Source organism: Myotis daubentonii, chromosome 16 (assembly GCF_963259705.1).
Source record: "Myotis daubentonii chromosome 16, mMyoDau2.1, whole genome shotgun sequence".
Classification (NCBI taxonomy): Eukaryota; Metazoa; Chordata; class Mammalia; order Chiroptera; family Vespertilionidae; genus Myotis; species Myotis daubentonii.
In genome coordinates this window covers 42,114,063-42,141,943 of record NC_081855.1, presented here as the reverse complement: position 1 = coordinate 42,141,943, position 27,881 = coordinate 42,114,063, and the positions used below count along the sequence as shown (strand labels likewise).

The 27,881-nt window shown below is 43.3% G+C and overlaps 1 protein-coding gene across 2 annotated transcripts; it reads left to right on the top strand.

Annotated features, from left to right (window-relative positions):
• On the top strand, window positions 1-27,849 carry EZH1 (enhancer of zeste 1 polycomb repressive complex 2 subunit). Of its 2 annotated transcripts, none has more exons than XM_059670233.1 (21): window positions 1-69; window positions 7,983-8,072; window positions 8,686-8,806; window positions 8,926-9,054; window positions 9,953-10,072; window positions 11,417-11,537; window positions 12,933-13,109; window positions 15,235-15,337; window positions 15,815-15,978; window positions 16,363-16,454; window positions 17,840-18,020; window positions 18,621-18,817; window positions 20,455-20,546; window positions 21,500-21,540; window positions 22,022-22,147; window positions 23,108-23,286; window positions 23,771-23,866; window positions 24,283-24,364; window positions 24,830-24,910; window positions 25,153-25,237; window positions 25,516-27,849. In XM_059670233.1, the coding sequence occupies exons 3-21, from the start codon at window positions 8,690-8,692 to the stop codon at window positions 25,574-25,576; spliced, it is 2,244 nt and encodes a 747-aa protein (XP_059526216.1). In that variant the 5' UTR covers window positions 1-69; window positions 7,983-8,072; window positions 8,686-8,689; the 3' UTR covers window positions 25,577-27,849. The 2 variants fall into 2 exon arrangements, with proteins under 2 accessions (XP_059526216.1, XP_059526218.1); XM_059670235.1 differs by having other exon boundaries at window positions 8,679-8,806.
• The last annotated feature ends 32 nt before the right edge of the window (window positions 27,850-27,881 follow it).

The window sequence follows — 27,881 nt, the reverse complement described above, 5'->3', positions numbered from 1 at the left end:
CGCGGCGCGGGGGCGGGGCCGCGGCGCGCAGGCGTCCTAGCGGAGGGCGCCTGCGGCTCGGGATGGAGGGTGAGTGAGTAAACAAGCCCGGGCCGGGCGGTGGGGCCGGGCCTCGGCACCTCGCCACCCGGGACCTAAGAGAGGAAAAGGCGAAGGGGTCAGGGAATTGAGCGGAAGCGGAGGGCACCATGCCTGTCTGCCGGGGTAGCGGGGCGGCCACTCCCGACTCCGAGGGCTGACGGAAAGGGGGTGACGGGCCAGTGAGCCCCCGGCGAGGACCACGTCTGGGGCTGGGAGGGCGGCGTGTCCGGGAGGAGGAGCGGCGGGGGCGGGCCCGGGGACGGGAATCCCGTTGGAGGGCGGGGTGGGTCCGGTGGGCGGGGGCCCCAGCATAGGGAGGGCGCGAGTGGGCGGTGGCACCTGCGGGGACCCCGAGACCTGGGGCTGCGCACGAGGAGGGCCAGGCAGCGGGCCGCAGCGCGGGAGGTGTTGCGGGAGGGGTGGCGGTGAAAAACCGGGCCGGGGCTGGGGTGAGGTGGGCGAGGTCCTAGGTGTAAAATACAAGGGGGCGCCCACTCTCGGGGTGGAGCCGGTGCCGAAGCCTCCTTCGGTTTGGGGGCTGGGCGCCTCTCGCCTCCCCAGCCCCAGCCGCGAGTGAGAGGCAGCTTCTCTCCAAATTTGGTTTCCCGCCTGTCCCTGCCCACCCCCCGGAATTCTCCCGGGGATCACACGGCAGGAGGGAAAGTTCCTTGAAGCGAAAAAGCAAGGTGTTTGTTGTATTTGGGACATGCCTGTTAGGAAATGTGGGACAAACTTATTTTGGTAGAAAAGTGACAACTGAGCCATTGTGTCGGGGCCGGGGAGAGGGGAGGGAGAGGGAAGGATGTCGGCGACGCGGGTGGGCTGTGGAGAACGGGCTCTTAGAGGTGAAACGTAAGATTATAGAGGGAGTAGCTTAGGCGCGGAGCCTAGCGCGAGAGGAGTAAGAGAAGGAGCCGAGGCGGAGGGGCTCCTGCGTGCGTAGGAGGACCGCATGGAAAGTGTGGTCTGTTCCTCCACGTCTGTGAAAAGAAAAATCCCCCCGCACCCGGTGCTTTTAAGTTTAGGAAACCAGCATTGAATGAAGTTTCCAGCCGGAGAAGGTGCTGTTAGACGTTCTGTAAGAGCTCGGCTATTTTCAGTCTTGGAATCCCCGGGGCTGGGATGTTGTGTCATTGAAACAGAGGTTACTTACTTGCATAGAAGCAAGTGTGTGTTCGGAGATAAGTACTTTTTTGTAAACACAATTACAATAAAGGAAAGGACTATCTATAAAGTTGTAATAATAATACTATTGCCAAGGTTTATATTGCGTGTGTGCATCACAGTGTTAACTCTCCCAGGACAGGGATGTTTGTCTGATTTGTTCGCGGATGAACCCTAAGCACCCCAAAATAGTTCCAGGCACACAGTAGGTGCTCAGTACATATTTGTGGAATACATAAATAGTGGGCAGACCTCTGGGGCTGGCAGTTGGAGACGTGGGTCCTAATTCTGCTGCTAACTGGCAGAGTATTTGTGGGCGGGTCAAGGACCTTATGCTAAAACACAGCTTTAAAACCGGCTGAGGTTGAAATTGCTTCTTCATTATGGTATTATTTGACTTCTCTTTGAAACAGCACTAGAATAAGGAGGCTAGGATTAAAAAAAGAAATTTTGCTCTCAAGACCACTTTCGTGAGAAGGGAAAGGGGGAGAAAATGTAGTTGGACTTGTGTCTCTTATCTTACTTGCCTTTGAATTAACATGCCTTTTAAATCGTATTTAATACACTAATTTTTTCTATTTAACTTTTGATATCTGAAATCTGGCTTCCTTTTCCTGTGGGTAACAGCTTTTGTTCCTGTTCATGCTTTATATGAAACGTGTAACAATTTATTTAATTAAGTAGTACATGTTTTTCCTGTCTTGGACTGTTTTAAAAATTTCTACTTTGTTAACTAGTAACTGCCAAAAAAATGTTTGAGGCATCAACACTAAAAACACATCACCAGCCCTGGCTGGTGTACTCAGTGGTTACAGAGTCCGGGTTCTATTCCCGGTCAATCAGTGTGTCTCTCACACCCCCCTCCCTCCCTCCTTCTCCCCCTCTCCACTCCCTCCATTCCTCTCCCCCCCCTCCCTACCCCCCCTCTTACCTTCCTCCCTCCTTTCCTCCCACACTCTAAAGAGCAATGGAAAAAATATCCTCTGGTGAAGATTAACAAAGCAAAACCATAAAAACACACATTACATTTCTACATAGGGTAGTTTAAAGGAAAAAAAAAGGCATGTGGAGAAAGGTGAAGAGAATTATACTAGTTAGATTAGGATTGAGGGGGAGGGTTTAAAAAAGAAAAACTTCTCTTAGGGAATACCTTCATTCTAGAAAGTCCCAGTTTTGTTTTGTTTTGTTTTTTTTCTTTTTAAATTTGTTCAGATTGTGTTTTTGGCTCTTTTATACTTTTGCAATCCATCAAACTGTCAGTCGGGACTTCAGTGCTCCAAACCCAAAAGTCAAGAATTACTTAATGGATAATTGGAGTTAAGTGCTTCTGGTGTGTTGTGTTCTCTGACATACTTACCCTAATACTTTGTTTCAAAATGGAATAGCTAAAACTGTTGTGTTTTATTGAATGATAATGAGCAGTATTAAGTATTAATCACTATGTATTAAACTTTGTGCTAGTGTAGTACAGAATCAGCCAAGATGGAGCTGATTCTGTTAGGAGATTGCTTTAACTATTATAAATCACTAGAGGCCTAGTGCACGAAATTCATGCACGGGTAGGGTCCCTAGGCCTGGCCAGCGATCAGGGCCAATCAGGGCCTCCCAGCTGCCAGCCGGGGCCTCCCTTCCCTGGCTGCTGGCTGCTGGCTGCTGGCTGCTGGCTGCTGGCTGCTGGCTGTGGGGCCTTCCTTCCTTCCGGGCCACCCCCTGGTGGTCAGCACACATCATAGCTAGTGCTCAGTCTCCCAGTTGAACTCCTGTGGGGACAATTTGCATATTAGGCATATATATAGATAGATAGATAGATAGATAGATAGATAGATAGATTGTTGTATATCTGTTGGGTCTCATAAAAATTAATTCTGCTTTGATTTTTATCTCCATTGTCTCCAGTGCAAATGACCTTATTTTCTTAATAAAGCAATACTAAAAAATATTAGTGGTATAATTTTATTTTAAATTAGAAGTCAGGAAAAAAATTCACAGCTTCCTGCTAGTAAGGTTTTTTTTCTATGTGTAGGGTGCCCAGAACCTCAAACTAATAACAAATATAAATATCTTAGAGAAGTGGGAGAGTATAAACTAAAGATGTATTTAATAGATCTTACTTGAAGGATTGATCATTTTATACCTAGCCACAGAGTTGATTTTAACAGGAATGTTGATGAAAATTGGTCATCACCAGAATAACTCATTATGCTTTACTAGAGCTGTTGGCAGAGGTAGTTTCACCCCTATTGTTTATGTTTCAACTCCACTGAACTGAAAAGGAAAGAATGAGATGGAAAATTTAAACATCTACAGTGCAATTCACCCAGGCATTAAAAAAAATTATTTGTTCTAAAAGAGAAAGTAGTAAAGACGTTGAACTTGCCCCTAAGATAAGCTTCTGTAAATGGACACCTTTATGTGGATGAAAGAATTTCATAGTTTGGAACTTTTATATTCTGATTTCAGTCTCTCTGAGTTTAAGGATATTGTTCTTTAAATGTTTTATCTCCAAATATTTCAGTAATGTTTTTCCATTTCCAGCTAGTGACAAACTACATTCTAGGTTTAGCCTTTGAAACAAATTGAGAACCAATTTTCTGGGGAAAGATTTCCAAGTTTTTATAGCTTTCTTTTCCTGTAGAGATCTGACTTGTAAATAAGCTAGTTAACATTTCCAATTACCAATTTTTAAAAAACAAACCTTATTTTCTTAAAACAGTTTTAGATTTACAAAAATATTATAAAGATATTACAGGGAGTTCCCATATAACCCACATCCCATTTCCCATATTATTAACATCTTACAGTAGTATACATGTAACTTTTTTAATAGTTATTAAACCAATATTGATCATTCTACTATTATTCATTCTGAAGTCACTCAAGAGTTTGGGTTTTTTAAAGAGTTTTTTATTTTTATTTTTTTTAAATATATTTTATTCGTTTTTTACAGAGAGGAAGGGAGAGGGATAGAGAGTTAGAAACATTGATGAGAGAGAAACATCAACCAGCTGCCTCCTGCACACCCCCTACTCGGGATGTGCCCGCAACCAAGGTACATGCCCTTGACCGGAATCGAACCTGGGACCTTTCAGTCCGTAGGCCGACACTCTATCCACTGAGCCAAACCAGCCAGGGCTAAAGAGTTTTTTTAAAAGGTGAAATTGCCTACTATTTTTAATAGTAAGTTTCATACTGGATTAATAGGTCATCAAGAAAGACTTATTTTTTCTTTAATCAACATTATTGAGGTAAAAATTTATGTACAATAAATTAATCATTTATGTATATAGTACAGCAAGGTTTCATAAAAGTACATAGTCAAATCACCATCATCACAACCAAGTTATAAAACATTTTTATCATCCCCCAAAAAATGCCTTTGTGCTCCTTTCCTTAAAAAAAAGTTTTTATTCACTTCAGAGAGAGAGGAAGAGAGGATTATAAACATCAGTGATGAGAGAGAATCGTTGATTGGCTTCCTCCTGCACATCCCCGATTGGAGAGTAAGCCTGCAATCCTGGCATATGCCCTGACTGGGCATCAAACCGTGACCTCTTGGTTCCTGGGTCACTGCTCAACCACTGAGCCTTACCAGCTGGGCTATGCTCCTTTCCCACCCCCCCCCCTTTTTTTTTTAAGAGAGAGAGGAAGGGAGTGGGAAAGAGAGAAACATCAATGTGAGAGGTGAGAGAGACACATGGGTTGGTTGCAACCCAACCAGGGGTGACCAAGGCCAGATCGAGCCTGCAACCTAGGTATGTGCCCTTGACGGGAATCAAACCCGGGACCCTTCAGTCCGTTGGCGGATGCTCTATCCATTGAGCCTAACCAGCTAGGGCTATGCTCCTTTCCTTTTAATTGCTTTCCCCAACCCCAGCCCCTGACAACCACTGATCTACTCTGTCACTTTCTAGATTTGCCCTTTCTAGAAATATTCTAGTCGAATGTCATGTAAGTGGAGTCATATAGAATGTAATTTGTTTTGGTGTTCTTTCACTTAGCATAAAGTTGTTGAGATGTGTTGTGCATGTATGGGAACTGTTCATTCCTTTTTTATTACAGAGTATTCAGTTGTATGTATATACTACACTTTGTATCCATTTGCAAATCCATAAATATTTGTCTTGTTTCCACTTTCTGGCTATTCTGAATAAAGATGCTATGAACATTTGTGTACAGATCTTTGTGGGGACATATATTTTCATTTATCTTGGATAATTAGAAATTGTATGTCAGGTTATATGGTAAGTATATATTTAACTTTATTTTTTTAAAAAACTGGCCAACTGTTTTCCAAAATGGCTGTACCATTTTGCATTTCCACCACCAATGTATGATGAGGATACCAATTTGCTCCACATCCTTACCAATAATTGATATGATCAATCTTTTTTATTTTAGTCATTTTAATGGGTTGTAATAGTACATCCTTGTGGTTATGATTTGCATTTCTCTAATGACTAATAGCATTGAGCATCTTTTTGTGTGCTGTTTTGCTATTTCTATATCTTTTTTGGTGCAGTATCTACTCAGATTTTTTTCTTTTATCATTTTTATTGGGTTGCTTATCATACTGAGTTTTGGCATTATTTATATAAAGACATTTTTAAACTTCTTAACCAAAACTGCATGTTTTGAAGTTTATTTTCAGTGTATAAGTAAGTGAACATAATAAAAAGCTCCTAAGTAGTAGCTTAATAGTTAACTGACATGTAAATGTTGTTTTGCATGTCTAAGAACTAAAGAACAGATGTAGTAGAAATATAAGGTATTTTTTGATGTGCCATTCCCATTGCCCAAGATGTATGAACCTATTTTCCAAATTTGCTCTAGGGAGTGCTTAGTGTTTTGTTTGTTTGCTTTAAAAATCAATCTGAAGTGATAGTTGTTGGTTAGTGTCCAGATGCTTTGAGAACCAGTCTTCTGGCTGTGTTACAGGTGTTTATTTTATTCATATCATCTGTTCCAAATAGTATGTCTCATCTTCCTCATACACTCTGTGGGGACTGACTAACTGCCAAATAAACTTTAGCAACATTGAAGACCCGTGAAAAAGCAAAGCAAAATAAATGTCACTTCACGGTCACATGAAACTCAAATATCATTTTTATTGTAAAAGGAGGAAATGTGGCTTATTTTACATTATGGTTGGTTAAAATAATGGCATTTTCATGTATATGTGTATACTGCCAACTCTTTTGACAGCCTGTAGGATATTACATGTCAGTTATAACTCCTTTCTTTAATAAAAATACTGATATTTCTCTGTGGCCATCTCCTCTAAGAAATTTGTGTGCGCGCGTGCGCGCACACACACACACACACACACACACACACACACAAGCAACTGTGGATTATATTATTTTCCATTACTTGATCTCCAATTTCAAATGGATACAGCAAACTGCCCTGAGCTCACTATTTCAAAAAGGGAAATGAGTTCCAAAAAGAATGAGAAAGGAATTGCAATTAAAACCCATTTTTTAAGGAGGTTATGATGATTGACCGAATTGTAATCTGTAACATTTGGGTCATTTGCGTCTCAATAAGGATAACCTAACATTTCTCAGGGAGGCAGTTTTGTCTTATATTTGAATCATTTTTTCATTTCCCGGAGTACACTATTCGTTGTTCGGCAGACAGCATGTGAACAACTACATGTGAGGTGATGTATAGTTTTATCAGTCAAAAAGAGGCCCTCTTTTGACCCCATTCCATAGAGGAATGAGAACTATTTAACAGATGTAGGAGGAAGAGAAGTGGGGCAATTTGTAGGAAAGAAATTCAGGTCAGCTTAATTTTTTTATATCCCATCATCTTAGCACTCTTGGATTCAAATTCCTAGATTATGTTGTTTCATTTTCTTCTTCCAGAGAGATAACGATTAACTCTCAGGGAATTCTGTTTTTACAAGCTTAATCACTTGGTTGCGTTTTAGTAAACACAGTGAATCTGTCTGTGTTATGCTATGCCTTCCTTCCTTTACTTATCCTCTAAATTTCTAATCGCATTATACTAGTCTGTTTGGTTCATCAAATGAAACAAAGCCCATGTGCATGAGATCACATGATCATGATCTGATTGTGGTGTATGTGTGACAGTGGGTTAAATTTTGCTGTTTTCTTGTCTGTGCTGTCTATTCTTATGGGGAAAGGTAGGTAATTTTTAAAATGATCCATTAGGAGAATATCATATTTCATATCATATGATATTAAACTCCAAAAGAAAGCTTTTTTTCCCCCCAGAAATTTTAAAAAACAAGGCCTAAAACTTTAGTTTCTGTTTCAGATTTTGGCTCTTCATAGCTCCTTGTAATATATTCAGAAACTTAAAGTTTTAGGTGAAATGAATTAAACTAGTTCTCTAGGAAACCTAAATAGTTATTACTATAGAGTAAAAACATATTCCTGTAGATTTTATTGAATTTTCACATGCACACAAAATTTGTTCTTTCTCTAAAATAATTGCTGGGCCTGCAGGCTGAGCCTAGAAATTGGTTCAGAAAAGCAAACTAGCAAACTTGGTAATTGTGAGAATATATTTGTACACATGACTGGAAGGATAGAGTTTAAAGGACCCTCCCCAATGGCATCAAGTATTATTTAGACCCGACTTACATGCAGAAGTAATGGTAGCAGCGACCTCAAACTCTTCATAGTTATGGGAGAGCATCCTACTGAATGTATCAGGGTCTAAATATGCTCCACTAACTTAAAAACTTTCTATTATCTTTTGAAAAGCTGAATATTTGTTTTGCCTTTATGTCTTACCGTTCCTCTGAAGAACAGAAGGCACATTATAAAACTGGACACTTCCCCTTGCATTCTGAGGTAGGTAGCATATAAGTACTTCTTTAAAACTGTGACTCTTTATTCAAACACACACAAAAGTTATTTATAGTGTTATATATTTCTAAATGTCTTGCTGTTGACTTTGAGATGAAATTATGCTGTTGTCCTGTCCACCCTTTATTGCTAAGGGTGTGGTAGATTTAGATAATTTGGCAGGTACAGTTTTATAGTGTGGATGTTTCCACGCACCTCTTTGATATTAACTTAATTCTTGCTGAACATTTCTCTTAATCACTGTAGTGAGTAGGCTTCAAAATTTCCAAGTTCCTAAATATCTGTGAGATAACTTCTTGAGGTATGGGAGGAGGCGGCTGCTAAACATATCCCCAGCCTCCCTCCTGCCCTGCAGAACATCTTCCATCTGTGTCCACTCAGTTGGGGGTTAGGGTGGTAATAAGATCAGGAATTGCAGACATGAAATCTTTTAATTGAAACTTCCTGTTGAACTCATAGTTTTGGGTTCTTTAAGTGTATGCTTTTATGAGTAAATGTAATAGGAATGAAAGTATAACTGACCATGGTTGAGTTTGAGGAATGCTTCATTTCCAGGCTGTACATGCTATTTCTCATCTCTCTCTCTCTTAGATTACAGCAAAATGGACATACCAAATGCCCCAACTTCCAAATGTATCACTTACTGGAAAAGAAAGGTTAAATCTGAATACATGAGACTTCGACAGCTTAAACGGCTTCAGGCAAATATGGGTGCAAAGGTAAAAAATAATTTCCAAGTGAAAGGTTCTGTTTTTTAACATATTGATCCACTGTGGAGGGGTTGAATTTTTCAACTCTTCTCTTGAAATCCTAACTACTTTTTTCTTGCCTTTGCTAGGCTCTATATGTAGCAAATTTTGCAAAGGTTCAAGAAAAAACCCAAATCCTTAATGAAGAATGGAAGAAGCTTCGTGTTCAACCTGTTCAATTGATGAAGCCTCTGAGTGGGCATCCTTTTCTCAAAAAGGTACTTCCGGGTATCTAAGCTCAGCCTTCCTCTCTTCCTTGGACTTGTATTTGTGACTAGAAAATTAGTAAAGATAATGGGTACAGTTATAGTAAACTTTGGATAACCGGAATGGTAAATCTGTAGCTTAAAGACCTTTCTGCCTATTGTTCTTCTCAGTTAATGAGCATAATCATGAGTTTTTCATAGAAAAAAACAAGACATTTGCTGTCTACTTTCCTGGGTTCTGTGTGCAGGCTTCAAACCAACCATTTTTTTGTGCCTTGTTTGGCACTTTCAGCATTTTGATATTGGAAAAAAGAATGCCTTGGATAATGGACAGGAATATATTGATAAAAAGGATATCCCTTATTGTAAATTTACAAATCATACTAGTTTTCTAAAGAGATAATAATTTTTAAGATATAAAAATCAGGTAGTATATTGAGAGTAATTTTATTTTCCAAAGCAAAATATGACTATACTTTATTTTGCTTCCCCCTGTACTGTCCCCATCACCTGTGCAACTAAGTTGATGTCCGCTGCCTTAATGTTTAGGTCTTCAGGAAAACTTCATCTTCCTCCTCATCTCTTAGGACTTTCAGAGGCCCTTTGCTCTTGTGTACAGCCCAAGGAGACCAACAGTTTTAGGTTGAAATAAACATCAAGTGTGGGATTTGAAATAAACATCATTGAGTAAGTGCTGGATTCGGTAGAGGATACAAAGGTGAATAAGAGAGAGTTCCTACTTTCCACAGGTTTATAGTGTAGTGGTTCCTTTTAGAAGCTGACTGTTACGAAACCCTCAGCTTATTTGAAAGAATTAGAAGGCTACTGGGATCATTTTGGAAGGAAACTCCAATTCTCTCTTGAGTTGTGTGCTTGCCTTTCCCTCTCCATATCATTGTTTATATTTCAGTGTACCATTGACAGCATTTTCCCGGGATTTGCAAGCCAACATATGTTAATGCGGTCTCTGAACACAGTTGCATTGGTTCCCATTATGTATTCCTGGTCCCCTCTCCAGCAGAACTTTATGGTATGTATTGAAAACAATGTGATAATTGTTTAAACTATGACTTTCTTATGTTAATATGCTGGCACTCCTCTTAAGGTAAATATTGTCAGAGTATATGTAACAAAGCTTGGACATGCAGGGCAGAATGCTTTTAGAGTAATTTATTTACTCTAAAAAGTATATTGCAAGTTGCTCTAACTTGGTAGGTATTGTGCTCTCTGAAGTATACTTCTGCACTGATGATGGTTCTTTTGTTTTTTTGAATGAGTGAGACTGGGCAGGACTCCAGTTTTCCCTTACTACCTTGTCCAATTTTATAACATGTGCAATTAAATGCAGTCTCAGTCAGACACTTGAGACTCAAGCAGGTTGACAGCTCCCTGCTGATGGCTCAATCCTTTCTGAATCTTCTAAAGTCAAGAGGCTATGAAAGCAACTGAGATAAATGAGGTGCACAGGGATCCACAATCCTTTCATCTGGGCCTTTATGCTAACTCCTACTAGGGTTATTTGTGGTACTGATAAGCAGTCCTCTCTAAATACTGCCATAGCTTATCATCTGCCTGGTGACAGATAACAATTCAGCAGAATTGAATATGGGTTCACAGAAGGGAATCCTCAGAATTAAACTTCAGAGTAGTTTTACTCTGATATTTGAGGATTTAAGAACGGCTGTGTTCTCTGTTGAATCAAAAAAAGAAAAAATTCATTAATATTGTTTACTACCAGAAAATATTATAGTTCATACACTGCGATTGACTTTAGGTTCCCACTGAGTGCAAGTGACATGAATTATAATCATATTTGTTGTTATGATTATCAGAGTGGTTAGTCTTAGAGTATATAATAGAATATCAAAAAATTCATGATTACCCAGTTTCTGTTCTAAATATTCTAGTTATATTGCAGATTGTATTTTTTGAAGCCTTCCATCTCATTTAATCTCTATGTACGAGAAGAATTAGAATTGAAGACTTTTTAAACTGTTGTTTAGGTGATATTCATACCTATTTCACAATAATGTTTACTGAATAAAAAGAGATGATCAATCACTAAAAACAAATGTACTACCAAACTTTAGGTGTTAGTGGAAATATCTTTATTAGTATCATGCAAAACATTTGGTAGTTAATATCCTCCTGTAGTTAAACTTAACTTTTTCCCCCCCTAAAAGTAGCATTGTCCTCTTCTTTGAGGTTTTGTTGATAAAACAAAATATCCAGGTTTTTAAACTCAGGCCACTGTGACCAAAGTCATTTTCAGGCGATTGAAGTAGCAAAAAAGGCTCAGCAAATATTTCATTAAACAGAAAAGAGGAGGTGTATAATGGATTCGTGGAAGAAATCACATCTGGTTTGATTTCAGGTAGAAGATGAGACAGTTTTGTGCAATATTCCCTACATGGGAGATGAGGTGAAAGAAGAAGATGAGACGTTCATTGAAGAGCTGATCAATAACTACGATGGGAAAGTACATGGTGAAGAAGGTAGTGGTGCTGGGCACTTCGGGAGAAAACTGTTAGAATGGTGCCTCTTCTTTGGTCCATCATCTTCCTCTTATCTCCTGCCTTACGGGTGTACACACTGAAGAATATTTCAGTGTAATCACGTGGCTGAGAGTAGAAATTTTATATTTAAAAATTTCCAGTTAAATTTTAAAAGGAGTTTGGACATAAAAGGATCATAAAGTAATCAGTGACAAGAGAGAAAGTTCAGTGTACAAATAAGTTTGATTTTAGAAGTTTTGATCCAGATATCCCCTGTATCTCTCAGAAATTGGTTATAATATCCTAACTTTCCTAAAAGAAAGCCATTTGGATTTAGTTGTAGTTTTAGAAAAGGCTGTGAGTGTATAAGAACTGGGATGATAGGGAGAGACTCCCCAAGGATTTGCAAACCAATAGCCTCACCTGCTCTTTTGACAATTGTGGGTGTTATGATGCTGTTGAAATGCATTTATCCACTACGCCCTCTAGTGTCCAAAGACTTTCTCCTAAGATGTAGTATAACCCCCTATGGTATGATTTTAGAAAGAAAAAATGCTATCTTTTTATTCAAAGAAGTCACTACTGACCAGTTAGCAGAAAAACCAAGTATATTTTTATCATTCTTTTTCTGCCCCATTTTTTTTAAAATATATTTTATTGATTTTTTACAGAGAGGAAGGGAGAGAGATAGAGAGTTAGAAACATCAATGAGAGAGAAACATTGATCAGCTGCCTCCTGCACATCTCCTACTGGGGATGTGCCCGCAACCCAGGTACATGCCCTTGACCGGAATCGAACCTGGGACCCCTCAGTCCGCAAGCCGACGCTCTATCCACTGAGCCAAACCGGTTTTGGCTTCTGTCCCATTTTTATTGTTTGCACATTTCTGTGAGATTTTGGACCATAAATAGAGGTTGACCTGTGACTGTGGAAAGGAAGTACTCCAGTAAAAATAAAACTTGTAACTGGATTTTCCACTAGTCAGCTGAACTGTTGCAGTTGTAAGAGCCAATCAAATTATTGTAATCCGCCCTAACCGGTTTTGCTCAGTGGATAGAGCGTCGGCCTGCGGACTGAAGGGTCCCAGGTTCGATTCCGGTCAAGGGCATGTATCTTGGTTGCGGGCACATCCCCAGTGGGGGGCGTGCAGGAGGCAGCTGATGGATGTTTCTCTCTCATCGATGTTTCTAGCTCTCTATCCCTCTCCCTTCCTCTCTGTAAAAAATCAATAAAATATATTTTTTAAAAAAATTATTGTAATCCCCTGGAGTCCATATAAAAATGTACACATGTTATCTGCCTGGGCCTCAGGAGTGAATACAACAAAACCTTCCTAGGAGGTCTAATGGAATATGAAACAACCACTGTTCACCCATTTAATCCTTATGTTCCAGAGATGATTCCTGGATCTGTCCTGATTAGTGATGCTGTTTTCCTGGAGTTGGTAGATGCCCTGAATCAATACTCAGATGAGGAGGAGGAAGGGCACAATGACACCTCAGATGGAAAGCAAGATGACAGCAAAGAAGATCTGCCAGTAACAAGAAAGAGAAAACGACATGCTATTGAAGGTAAATAGCACTACTTCCTCATATGACTTTTTAAAGTAACAGGAAGAGGCCCTGGCCAAGTAGCTAAGTTGGTTAGAGCGTCATCCTGATATGCCAAGGTTGCAGGTTCAATCTCCGGTCAGAGCACATATAAGAATCAACCAATGAATGCATAAATAACTAGAACAACAAATCAATGGTTTTTTTCTCTGTCTCTCTCTCAAAATTAATTTTAAAAAATTTATATTTAAAAAAAGAATCAACAAATGAATGCATAAATAGTTGGAACAACAAATTGATGTCTCTCCCCTTCCCTCCCCTCTCCCTCTCCTCTTCTTCTCCTCTCATAAGTTAATTTAGCTTGGGTAACCTAGCTGAGAAGAAAGTGGAACTTAGAGAATAATCATTATTCACTTCTAATTAGAAAATGGTATATTTGGAAAACATGGGAAGTTTAAAGAACAAAATAAAATGGCCTTATAATCCGGCCTAGGAATAACCAGCATTAATATTTCCTTCTAGCCCTAGCTGATTTTGCTCAGTGGATAGAGCGTTGGCCTGCAGCCCGGGTTCGATTCTGATGAAGGGCACATGCCCGGGTTGCGGGCTCAATCCCCAGTAGGGGGCGTGCAGGGGGCAGCCGATCAATGATTCTCTCTCATCATTGATGTTTCTCTCTCTCTCTCTCTCTCTCTCTCTCTCTCTCTCTCTCCCTTTCCCTTCCTCTTTGAAATCAATTTAAAAATTTTTTTTAAATTTCCTTCTAGACCTAAAAAAAATGTAAAATATATATATATATATATATATATATATATATATATATATATATATATATATATATATATAAGCCCTAGCTGGTTTGGCTCAGTGGATAGAGCATCAGCCTGAAGACTGAAGGGTCCCAAGTTTGAATCTAGTCAAGGGCACATGCCCGGGTTGCAGGCTCAATCTCCAGTCGGGGGCATGCAGGAGGCAGCCGATCAGTGATTCTCTCTCATCATTGATGTTTCTATCTTTCTCTACCTCTCCCTTTCTCTCTGAAATCAATTTTAAAAATATTAAAATATATATATACACACACAATGTTGTATGTCAACTAACTATATCTCAATTTTTTTAAAGTACATATTTAAATCAACCTGTTTATATGTGTTATGTGAAATTGGGATCATGCCACATGTGTGTATATGCATACATGTGATTTTTATCCCTTTTAAAAAAAATCTTATGAACAGTTTTCCATGTTGTTAATATTTAACTAATGTTTAATTATACTCTACATTATTTAATTATACTATATGTCCAGGAACATAGTGTCTCTTTCATTGTAACAAAGTTATGATATCAGTCTTGTTTTTCAGCATATAAGATTCTTCTGTATTCAGGTCTCTCTGTGAAAACTCTGGTTTTTACCTCCATATTCTGTCTTGGGGAGTGGATTTGGTTGTTAATATGTAGAAGACTGTGATTTCCTTATTTACTGGTAGCCTATTAGAGAAGTCCAGATAACCTTGACTTTGTTATATATTCCTAGACAGCCATTGTATAGGTTAAAAAAGCAGCTCTAGCCCTAGCTGGTTTGGCTCAGTGGATAGAGCATCGGCCTGCAAACCAAAGGGTCCCGGGTTGGATTCTGGTCAAAGGCGAGTACCTTGGTTGCAGGCTCCCCCCGGGCCTGGAGCCTGGTCAGGGCTCATGCAGGAGGCAACCAATCGATGTGTTTTTCTCACATCGATGTTTCTCTCTCTTCCACTCTCCCTAAAAATCAATGGAAAAATATCTCTGGGTAAGAATTAACAACAACAAAAAAGCAGCTCTAATCAAAATGCCTTGCCGAAACCGGTTTGGCTCAGTGGATAGAGCTTCGGCCTGCAGACTGAAGGGTCCCGGGTTCGATTCTGGTCAAGGGCATGTACCTGGGTTGCAGGCACATCCACAGTGGGAGATGTGCAGGAGGCGGCTGATCGATGTTTCTCTCTCATCGATGTTTCTGACTCTCTATCTCGCTCCCTTCCTCTCTGTAAAAAATCAATAAAATATATATATTTTTAAAAACGCCTTGACGAAAGAAAAACGACCAAACAGCTTTGTTTGCATACTCTGATTGTAGATAGCACTCAGGAGCTTTTTGTCTTTTCTAATTCAGGCAACAAAAAGAGTTCCAAGAAACAGTTTCCAAATGACATGATCTTCAGTGCAATCGCCTCAATGTTCCCTGAGAATGGTGTCCCAGATGACATGAAGGAGAGGTAGGGGAAGCTGCCCCCCTCAAGCCATGTAGAGTGATCAGGCAAAATTTTTATTCATGCCTTTATTTGGTTAATAAAAAGCCTTGCTTATGGTAAGTGCATAAGGATTTGCCCGCACTTATCATTATTTCTTCCTTACTTGCTTACCCAAAATACCCATTCCCTTATTAAGGGTCATTGTTTGCTGGCTTCTGAGTAAGTCTGGGCAGAGAACTTTTTATACTTCTGCCATTTTTCTGGAGAGTTACTCCAGCACCATACTTATTAAATATTTCCCTCCCTTTCAGGCATATGCCCAGCCCAGCATAATTACAGTGTTGTACTAACTCAGTTATACACAAATCCATCATCAATAAGACTCAAAACTCCCATCCTCTCTTGGCCAGCTGTACCTGGATGATCCTCAGTACTCAATCTGTATTTTCTCAGTTAAGACATTCCCTTGGAAGGAACTCTTATCTCTCTTTTCTTAAATAGGTACCGAGAACTAACAGAGATGTCAGACCCCAATGCACTTCCCCCTCAGTGCACACCCAACATCGATGGCCCCAATGCCAAGTCTGTGCAGCGGGAGCAATCTCTGCACTCGTTCCACACACTTTTTTGCCGGCGCTGCTTTAAATACGACTGCTTCCTTCACCGTGAGTGGGGCTACTCTGAAATGCTCTCCTGTTTTCTATTCCCAGCCACCATTTCCTTCTCTTTATTTTAGTTTATCATATAGAATTCCCGGCTTCTGATCTGATGATGGTTTTACAAAGGACCAATCTATTTTCACTTGTTCAGTTATCCTACAACATGCTTTGCATGGTCAGGACAAAATAACCAGCAACATAATTGTTTCTGACTACCTCCTAGTTTTGAAAGGATTCTGTTGATGTCAGAAATGATTGGATTTTTGTGCACTTTGATGGTAACTATTTATCTCCAGATTCTCCTGCACTAGCTCCCTAATTCAGTTTTGTTCCTCCCCATCCTGTCAAGTGGATGAATCGTTGGAAACAGGACAGTGTTGTGTTTTCCAGCTTTTCATGCTACCCCTAATGTATATAAACGCAAGAACAAAGAAATCAAGATTGAACCAGAACCATGTGGCACAGACTGCTTCCTTTTGCTGGTACGTTCTTAAGCGTTCTACTATTGTTAACTTTGTTGAAAATTGAGCAGGAAATGGTCCTTGGGCTTTCTGTCCCTGGCAACACAAACCAAGTGAGACAGAACATAGCACTTGGGGGTCATAAAGTGCAAATAAAACATGACTTCTGCCCGGCCAGCGTGGCTCAGTTGTTGATCATTGACCTGTGAACCAGGAGGTCACAGTTTGATTCCTGGTTGGACATACGCCTGGGTTGCGGGCTAGATCCCCAGTAGGGGGTGTGCAGGAGGCAGCCAATCAATGATTCTCTCTCATCATTGATGTTTCTATCTCTCCCTCTCTCTTCCTCTCTAAAATGATTAAAAATAAATAAGTAAAGCCCTAGCCAGTTTGGTTCAGTAGATAGAGCATCGTCCCACAAAGTGAAGGGTCCTGGGTTCAATTAAGGTCAAGGGCATGTTCCTTGGTTGCAGGTTCGATCCCCTGGGCATGTGTGGGAGGCAACCAATTGACATGTCTCTCTCACATCGATGCTTTCCTCTCTCTTCGTGTATTAGGATGATGCTCTAACCAACTGAACTACCTGGCCAGGGCTATGTTAGACATTTTGAGGAAGAATATATTATAAGTGATTCTGTGTGTGTCACATCATAGCATAGGCACATAATATCAGATTCAATTCATTTCAAAACTTTTCTTTTGGAATTTCCTTCAGTGCCTACAGTGTATTATTCTGAATATCATTATTAATGGTAAATGCTATCATTTACATGTAGTTTTAATTTTTAGAAACAGCTAGAAATCTTTTGGAACCAAGTCTGATAAGAAGATAGATAATCAAGCTGAATGATAGTTATTTGGTCTTTAAAAAAAAACCCACATAACTATAAAGTAACAAAACAGTATTCCTCCAAATTTAATATACTAGTTTGGAGGGAAGTTCTAAAATTAAGTAGCAATATTGCATAAATTCAGGGATTACATATTTTATTATTGAAACAGAAGAGTCCTGATCCTTGTACCCACCCTGGAGCAATTAGCTATATACTCTCAAGCAAGTCCCTTCCCTTCTCTCAACCTTATTACCAGTACAGGAGAATGTGTTCTCAAGTTCCCAACAGCTAACATGCAAATGAATTTTAGATATAACTCACTGGAAAGTTGAAAATGCATAGATTATATCTTTTTAAGATTACTTTATAGGTTAGCTCTTTTGTGAAGAGGTATGTTTCTAAGTTTTTAGAATGCTGAATGGCTGTTAGATGGCCGCATTTGTATGGTACAGAGCAAACAAAAGACAGTATCATGCACGTAAGCACAGATGCTGAAAAGCTGGTTTGTGATGATGGGATAAATATGGTGATTCTGGGCCTACTCCAGTTTCCTATCTAACGTGTCCATTGCAGGAAGGAGCAAAGGAATACGCCATGCTCCACAACCCCCGTTCCAAGTGCTCTGGTCGGCGCCGGCGAAGGCACCACATGGTCAGTGCTTCCTGCTCCAACACTTCAGCCTCTGCTCTGGCTGAGACTAAAGAAGGGGACAGTGACAGGGACACAGGCAATGACTGGGCCTCCAGTTCTTCAGGTACAGTGAACAGGAAATGATCTCTTCTTAACACACAGGATTCTGGGAAACCCAGGGTCACCATCTAACCCTTAATATTACCAGCTATAATAATAAAAGCGTAATATGCTAACTTGACTAGACAGCCAAACGACCTTCTAGGTGTCATTCCGGACATCCTTCCAGACGAAGCCGCTGTGGCGGGGGCCGAGGCAGAGGCAGTTAGGGGTGATCAGGCAGGCAGGCAGAGTGGTTAGGGCGATCAGGCAGGCAGGCAGGCAGGGGCAGTTAGGGACAATCAGGCAGGCAGGCGGAGGGGTTAGGGGTGATCAGGCAGGCAGGCAGGTGAGCAGTTAGGAGCCAGCAGGCCCTAATTGTGAGAGGGTGCAGGCTGGGCTGAGGGGTCCCCCGTCCCCCTGCACAAATTTTGTGCACCGGGCCTCTAGTGTTTTATAAAATTGTTAATTCTGCCCACAGGTTTATCTATAAACAGTGGAGACGGGGGGATATTTTTGTTTCTAACTAGGCTGCCTTTTAAATAAAATACTTTTGAATTTACAGCCAACTATTGATGACAACTGCATTCCACCTTCTTCTGTTTCTCTTATTTCTTCCTCTTAGAGGCTAACTCTCGCTGTCAGACCCCCACAAAACAGAAGGCTAGTCCAGCCCCCCCTCAGCTCTGTGTAGTGGAAGCACCCTCGGAGCCTGTGGAATGGACTGGGGCTGAAGAATCTCTTTTCCGAGTCTTTCATGGCACCTACTTCAACAACTTCTGTTCAATAGCGAGGCTTCTGGGGACTAAGACGTGCAAGCAGGTACTGTCTGAAAGCAGCAGGAACAAGCTCAGGCCCTCCTTTCCTGCACTGCTCTGTCAGCCCTTTGCCATCTTGTAAGTGGCCTGACTGGAGAGAAGCTGTCTCAGGCTCAGTTCCTTGTGAGTTTGTGCTTCTGGGCCATGAAGTGGGTCTCCAAGCACGGGGCCTCCTGCAAAGGCCAGGCCTAGCAGTGCTTGGGGTCTTCCTCCTCCTTGCTGAATTCTTATTTCTGTCTTTAGCCATGATCTAACTCTTCTGGATGTTCCAGCACACTTTTAGCTTCTTTTTTTGGTTCCAACATTTTCTTTGAAATGTGTGTCCATTTCCTAGACTCCCAGGTCTTTCTGCGGATGTTCTTACCTAGGGTGCTCCTTCTCCTCCACGGCAGTGTTGTTCCCACCATCAGTCTCCTCATTGCTTTATTCTACAAATGTCCTAGCACAACATTTTCTAATTATCACCCCAAAAGCTAGGCCTGGACCTCGCCCTTCTCACTCATACCATCACGTCACTAGAATCATGGTTTGATAGTAGCCACTCATGCTCTAAAGGCAGGACAAGACTGCAGCGAGAGGACGCTGTAGACACGGGCCATGGAGACAGGTGTTAAAACCAATCCGTCCAACAAGAAAGGAGCACCAGAGCTTGCGCCCTGCTCACATGGCTCCTAACTTCTAGAGGAGACTCTGCCCTCATGCTTCCTTTACCTAGAACAAGCAATAGAACCATGAACCGACGTGCCCTTTGCTTTCATTGTGGATCTCAAACCTATTTCCCTGAGGCACAGGTTAACATAAAGATCTATCAAATTGGCCCTGATTGGTTTGGCTCAGTGGATAGAGCGTCGACCTGCGGACTGAAGGGTCCCAGGTTCAATTCCAGTCAAAGGGGTGTACCTTGGTTGGAGGGCACATCCCCAGTAGGGACTGTGCAGGAGGCAGCTGATTGATGTTTCTCTCTCATTGATGTTTCTAACTCTCTATCCCTCTCCCTTCCTCTCTGTAAAAAATCAATAAAATGTATTTTTAAAAAGAAAGATCTATCAAATTGGGCATGAAACAATTTTTGTGCATTTTTTTCCTAAGTAGAGTATCTATACTTTTCACAGACTCTCAAAAGGAATTATAACCAAAAAGGCGGGTGGGGGTGGCAGGGGGCCTAAAACTGAATGATATAAAGGAAAGAAGCACAATGAAAGGGAACCAGCTTTCCTGAAATGCTGTCCTACTGAAGTGAGTAGCCAAGGCTCTGATGCCTTTATACCAGCAGAGGGAGCTAGTGCTGGTGTATGTCAGATCTTACTCAGTTACACAAGGTGCACGAAGTTGCCCTCCCTAAGAAGAGAGAGATACTGTTGGTAAAAATCTGCCCACACTCAGGGTTGGTAGGCAGAACAGTAGATAACAGCTACTAACCAGGAAAGCTGTAACTGTGCTCAGTATTTCTCCTTTCTCAAGTCAGGATAAATAAGAACTAACTTCAGAGCCGTTGCCACTCTGTCTCCCGTGACTGAAGAAATGCTCAGTCCGCTGCCTGAGGGCTCTCTAGAACCTCCTCAGCCCAGCACCTGGCTGGGTCACTTATCTGACCGCCCGGCTCAATAAGGAGTGACAGGTTCTGTTGGATTTCTCTTCCAGGTCTTTCAGTTTGCAGTCAAAGAATCACTTATCCTGAAGCTGCCAACAGATGAGCTCATGAACCCTTCTCAGAAGAAGAAAAGAAAGCACAGGCAAGGGTTGGACAAAGGACTTTCTGTGTCAGGCTGTTCCCTGTGCTTTGACCTCCCCCTGGACTTCCCATTTGCCTCTCTCTGTAGCCACTGCCCATCCGTTTGGCATGTGTAACTGAGGGCCGGCCTTCTTAGAGCTCCCTGTGGGTCTGTGCCTTGGCCCAGCCTTTCTCCTGATCATGAGCTAACTTTGATTTTCCCTTTAAGCTCCTGGCCAACAGACTATGAACTGGCCTCATGGTTCCACATTGAGGCCATTTTCTTGTTGATGATTAGTTAACCACTGTACTCACTTCTCAACCCTGACCAGGGTTGTTTTGTGTTTGGCACTTGTATTATTTTTCTAAGTTGCATAATAACTGTTTTCTAGCTAGCCTTTGCTTAGAGTTGGACATTTTTTGTTGCGTTTTTATCTTTTATTTTTCTTTGCTTTTTGTTGTTGTGTTTTTAAATTGACATTCTGCCTGGCTTGGTTCCCTAATGACTATCACCTATTGAAGAAAGGAACTGACACAGATTCTAGATATAGAAGGAAGGCCTCATGGCCGCTCCCTCTCAGTTCCTTCACTCAGAACATGTTCCTCAAAAGCCTTCTCAACTCCCCATCCTGAAACTCCCCACATTTCCACCTCCCCAAAGGCTGGGGAGAGGGAGGGACAATAGATGACAGTAGACATAGAGGGTTGGGTTTTGTTGTGTGTCTATTTCTTGTTTTATGTATGTTTGTTTGTTAAGGGGAGGTTGTTTATGCTTAAATGTTGAGGCACAGGCCAGCTGGCTTTGGGGTGGACTGTAGCTTCCCTGTACGAGAACAGAAGCCTCCGGGGAAGTGATGTGGGAGGACACTCCCCAATTCTCCAACTGCAGTCCCTCAGAGTAGGTCGCATTGTCCTTTCCCCGGATCTGCAGACTTCCGCAGGACCATGACCCAGACCCATCCTGTCTTTTTCCAGGTTGTGGGCTGCACACTGCAGGAAAATTCAGCTGAAGAAAGGTAGGTTCCAGCAGGGCCTTCTTCCACAGTTCAGCTCGAGGCCTCACCCCTGTGGCCGTCCTCTCCCCACCTGCAGCTGCACTTGCTGACCCTACACCACTTCCGCGGGTTGCAGCTTTTCTGCAGCAGCTGAGAACAGCTCAGCTTCTCGCTGCAGCTGTGAGGACTCTTAGGAGGTAGAGTTATGGGCCTTGTGGTCTCTGACTTTCATGGTTTGCCATGTGCCAGGACCTAGACTTCATTTAATGTTCAGAATAGCTGCGCTATAGTCCTGGACTATTTCTACACTTTCGCCACAAAACAAATCACGCCGTTGTAGCTTATGAACAACCATCATCTAGGACTGCCATCATCAGGTGCTAGGTGTGGATCGAGGCTATGGTAGAACAAGCCTCTGAATCAGCGCCCCGGACACTTGAGGGGGAAGGCCGCTAGGGAGCATGAGCGCAGCAGTGCCCTGGTCTATTCTCTTCTCTTCCAGATAACTCTTCCACACAAGTGTACAACTACCAACCCTGCGACCACCCAGACCGCCCCTGCGACAGCACCTGCCCCTGCATCATGACTCAGAATTTCTGTGAGAAGTTCTGCCAGTGCAGCCCAGACTGTAAGAGTTCTTCGTTTTCTCCTGTAGTCTGCCAGCACAGCCGGCCCAACGCATCCCCGGCTTCCCTCCCCTCCTGCGCCTTTTGCTGCTGATGGGCCTTTTCATATTCTCTTTGCTGTGTTTTAACCACTCTAGAAGAGACTTAAGATATGGAAAAGTGATTTTTAAAAAGCCCTTACATGTATGATTCTAAAAGCGACAATTATACAGAAGCCAGATGCTTTCCCAACTTGACCTTCCAGGGCAGAAGTAAGAAGCATGGCATCTTCCTGCCAGTGCAGTCACAGCCTCCCTTTCCAGAACGTTTTGTAACCTGTGCAGGTTGCAATTCTGTGTGTATCTATTTTAGTTTGCTCTCTGGAATTTTAATATCGGGTTGGTCTGTACGTCAGCAGAAGGTAGGATAGAGGCTCATGTGCTTCTCTTAGCCATGCCCTTCCCCCGTCAAGGCAGTTTGATGGCAGCTTCCAGAGCTTGCAGAACTTGGTGCCCAGGCAGTTGTGCTAGAAATACCTCCTAACCTGTAGCAGTTATCAATCTTAACCACAGCAGAGGGGAGGGCTGTGGGTGGAGGAGGGTGGCATAGAACGGATGTATTGTTCTCAAAGTGGTTTTTGTTTTGATGATCAGAATGTGCCAGTGAAAAACACTGATTTTATTTTTGGGGGGCACTATCCACCTCCCTTCCAAATCCCACCGAGGAGGAGGAGGGCATTGTTGGGGAACCTAGGAAATACAGCTCCATCATCAAACCTGCTTTTTTGACTCTCGGGCATGAATGTTGGGAGGCACTTCATGTTTTTTTTTGGAAAATTTTTGAGTATATGATTATTGGGAAGGGAACGTCTCTCCTATTTTGCCAAATATCCTTGAACACATAACATTTACTTTTCTGCTGTCCCTTGAGTCAAACCCAGCACGAGCCTGCTCTCTTCCCAACCTCACCTGTTGTCCCACCAGGTCAGAATCGCTTCCCTGGCTGTCGCTGTAAGACCCAGTGCAATACCAAGCAGTGCCCTTGCTACCTGGCAGTGAGAGAGTGTGACCCCGACCTGTGTCTCACCTGTGGGGCCTCAGAGCACTGGGACTGCAAAGTGGTTTCCTGTAAAAACTGCAGCATCCAGCGAGGACTCAAGAAGGTGAGGGCTTTTCCAGGATCGCCAGCCGGATAGTGGAGTGGGAAAGACTGAGTACTCCCCAGCAGCCTGTTTCTACTGGTTCCTTAGAGGGTTTGTATATGAAAGTTCTTGGTAAACCCTAGACGACACACTTTTACTGAATTAATAAAGTTTTCTGTCCCAGTGATGGATGAGAAGAGTGACCCCCTGAAGCAGCCAGATGGAAAGGAGCAGAGAGGAGGGACTGGTCACTGATGTGGTCTATTTTTACTTGACACATAGCAGTGAAGGTCCACAGGTCTAGAGGAGGAGGGGTCATGTTTCCTTTCACCACCTCCCTTTTTTGTTTTTCCTCCCAGCAGAACAGAATAGCTTAGACCTTTTTCTGTTTTCAGATCCTCTTAACAGTTGCTAGTTCTTTCCACCCTGCTCTCCCCCCACCGTACACGTGCACACCTAGCACATACACACCCTGTAGTCTGAGGTTTGACTCCCTCTTCCCCAGCACCTGCTGCTGGCCCCCTCAGATGTGGCCGGATGGGGCACCTTCATTAAGGAGTCTGTGCAGAAGAACGAGTTCATTTCTGAATACTGTGGTGAGGTGAGTGCTATCGTTTTGGCCCACATTCTTATCTGGGGAAATAGTGATGAGAAACCCTGATTTTCTGTGGTCCAGACTTCTGTGAATCAGTCTCTAAATAACTCAACTGAGTTCTCATGTGGACTCTCGGGGGATCCCACAGAACTGTTGGCAGTCCTGAAACAAACCACTCTTCTTCGACTCTGGCAGTTCAGGCCACGTAGGAGGGGCGGGTGGGGGCTCTCTTCAACCTTAGCACTGGCCAGCTTGGGTAGGGATTGGAAGGAACTAACCCGAGCTCGGTATGTTAGGATTCTCATCATGGTGCTCAGTAAGCACCTGTATGTGACACCGCCCCCCCACTGCTGTTGAGGGACAGGGTACCATCCCTGAGCAGACGGCCTCATCCCCTGTTCGTTCCTTATCTGTCTCCGCAGCTCATCTCTCAGGACGAGGCTGATCGACGAGGGAAGGTCTATGACAAATACATGTCCAGCTTCCTCTTCAACCTCAACAATGGTATGGAGTCTCTCTTTCTCATCCCAAAGTGGTCTTGAGCATGTCTTCCTACCAGATGTCCCTTGTTCTGGTCCAGGTTCAGATCAGCTCTGAATCTTCCAACAGATGCTCAGAGCAAGGTAGTGAGATTGAACTCAGAGACACTGTGAGCCACAGTTCACTTGCTTTGGGAGAACTTCCATTTCAGGTTGTGTTTGTAATCAGAGCACTGAGCACTTACACCTCAGAAATCTCCCTCCCTGGATGGAAAGAGGAGATCCATAATTCCAGCAAAAGGAGGGGGGACCAAAGGGGAGTACTCCCACACGAAGCTGCATTCTTATACTGCCTGCTTCCCCAGCTCCTGCTAAAATTCCCACCGGATCGTCTTGTTTCTGTTACTGTTTGATTGATTTTAAATTCAGGCTCAAGAAGCTGTGGAGTTGCCTGGTGAGTTCATGGTCTTTCTTGGTTTACTTTATACAGATTTTGTAGTGGATGCAACCCGGAAAGGAAACAAAATTCGATTTGCAAACCATTCAGTGAACCCCAACTGTTACGCCAAAGGTGAGTTCTCAGTGACCTGGGAGGTGGGCTTGAGGATGTATGCTTCATTTACTATGATCTCTATCGGTTATTAACTAGGGGGGGGGGGGGGGGAAAGCACAGAGGCAACTCTATTGACTACTTTCTAATTCCACTTCATTTGTGTTTTCACTGGGAATTTGGAGAAAAGCAGACCTGAGTCACTACTGATTTTTGACTTGGGGTTGACTGGGGACTTAGCCCTGGGTCTGTCCCATTTGCAGTGGTCATGGTGAATGGGGACCATCGGATTGGGATATTTGCCAAGAGGGCAATTCAAGCTGGCGAAGAGCTCTTCTTTGATTACAGGTGAGGCAGCTAGGAATGGTCCTAGAGAGGTGGCCCCAAGGGTGGAAAGGGTGGCTGTTGGAATTGATTTGGGGCCTTAAGATGGGTGATAGGGATGAAGGAGAGGATCTCATGGTGGTCAAGGCTTTGTCTTTGTTCTGATCTCTGGTGCCTTGTCTCAGAAGGGGAGCATTGAAAACTGCTTTTAAAAAGTGGGAGGGGAAGTGAAATGGGAGGGGACTCTTTTTTATCACAAAAGCCTTGATAGTAATCCGGTTCCTCCTCCTGCTCTGGGACAGGTACAGCCAAGCTGATGCCCTCAAGTACGTGGGGATCGAGAGGGAGACTGATGTCCTTTAGCCCTCCTGGGCTCCATGCCAGCGCTTATGGTAGCAGCACTGTCTTTGCTTTCGTGCACACACCACTGCTGCTCAAGTTTCCTGCACTATGTGTTTCTCACACCAAGAAACCCCCACCCACTCCTCTGTAGTGTGGCCTCAGCTGTGTCCAGTGAGACAGAACTGTCTCAGTGAGAGGGGAGGCAGAGGCAGCTAGGACTTGGGCTCCCAGGAGAGAGAGGTGCAGAAGTCAGTGTTGCATCTCAGGCCTCAGAAGAAGTGAGCACAGGTGAGGGTGGGTGATGTATGCGTGATTTCTTGTCACCCAGGCGGTGGGCCTCAGGAATCAACTTGGGTAGTTCCCACAAGCATTAGCCGTTAATTATAACTTTCCAAATCAAGGGTCCTTATGTAATTGGGTTGCCAGCATATCTCTCTGTGGTCCTAAGACCTGGAGAAGACAGGCTAAGTGACGTTTAGGACCTGGAGCTTCTGAGTGATCTGGGTTAAAGGTGAGTCTGGCAGGCAGCAGAGACTGAATTCAGAGGGGAGGTGGGTCACCTTACTACCTTTTCCTTCCTGGCAGGGCTCAACCTGAGCGTGGGTTCTAAGTATAGATATTCAATGCCGGGAGAAGGGAAGCTAAAGGCCCTCCTCCCAGGGACAGTGAGAACCAGCCTGACAATAGCAATTAAACTGTTAAGCTTGAGGCCCAGCAGGCTTTGCGAAACCTCTGAATATTCTGGAGATGGATACGTTTTCCAATGCCCTATTAGCTCCTTCCTAAGTTCTAGCGTAGCAACTCCAGGCAGGCATTCTGCGGCTATTGAAGAAGCGTGGAGGGGTATGCAGGCTGGGTGTGAGCACTCTGGCTCCCTGGATCCGTAGTTGTTTTCAGGCCTTTCATTCCCCTTAGAGGCCAAGCCCATGGAGCCCCTGTCATTTATCTCTTCCATGTAGATGGGCACAGGCCTGGACTAGGGGGAGATTGTCGGTGTGATTGACTTTCCTGTCTGTAGCTCCTGCTGTTGGAAAGGGTGAGTTGACAGTATGTTTTTGGAGGTGGGTCAAGGACTCCCAAATTGCGCGTGTTTAGGATGGCATCATGTGGGCCCTGCAGGCTGGCAGAGGGTATTTGAAGTGTCGAGAAGACCACCTGTGCCAGTCTGTGTGCCATTTTCTCTGGGATTTATGCAGAGCAAAGCACTTTATTTCTTTTAGAAGATCTGTAGATTGGGGTAGAGTTTAAGCTAAGGTCTTGAGTTCCTTGCCCAAATCCCTTTCCTGAGGTGGGGGAGGAGAGGGGTGGAGGATTCTCTGCCAGTTCTGTCTCATCGCCTGGTGGAGGTAGGAGGAGCTGTCTTGACACAGAAGAATTTAATAAGAAAGGGCCGGCTCTAAGAGTCTGGCTGTGTGCTGAGCTGGCAGGGAATAAGGAGCATTGTGCTGGGTAAAAAGGACATGGGCAGGTACAGACTGGCCTCGGGAGTATTAGAATAGGGAGCAGGCTTCTCCCTTCCCTCTGGGGAATCAGCCCTCTCTCCCAGTCTGTGCTGACCACTCCCTTCCTCCAACCCCACTGGCTGTCCCATGAAGCAAGGGATAGGATTCCCTCTGGCCAAGCAGCCGCCCAGGGGTTTTTGTGGGACATTTACACACATACACACACACACACACACACACACACTCACCTACTCTCACTCACCACACTTGTGGGCACATGCATGCAGCAGGGCATATGCCCAGCCAGCACCTGACAGAAGCCTCTTCCCACCTGAGTGGGCCAGCCCCCACCACAATTCTGAAATGTATATCTGCTGTGGTTTGTAATCATTGTGTATTGGGGGCACCTTCTAGCTGGACTGTGGGCTCTGAATTACTCAAAAATTATAGGGGAAACCATAGACAGATGAAGAAGGAGGAGTTACCTCTGCCTGAGATGCCAGGGGCTGGCCGTGAGGAACAGGTGGGAAAAAATTACATCGAGCCTTTGAGAGGCTACTGACCCCACCCTTGCCTCGGTGTACAGAATCACTGTGGTCAACCCCTTCCTTCCCGTTTCAGACCACTAATACTCCTGCTCCTCCAGCATTCCCATCCTTTTTCCCTGCTGTCCTCAACCTTTAATGACGGGTGTCAGCCCCTCCCCCCAGACATGTAAGGATGCATGGAGCAAGGTGGGGGCGGGGGGGGCGCGGGGAGGCTGGTATATGTGCGGCTTCATTGCCAGTGAATTTCACGCACTTTAAGTCCTGTGGCTTGTGATCTCTTATCTGAATAAATGGCAGAATCCATTTTGGCAAAGTGTGTTCTGTGTGCTTTGGGGC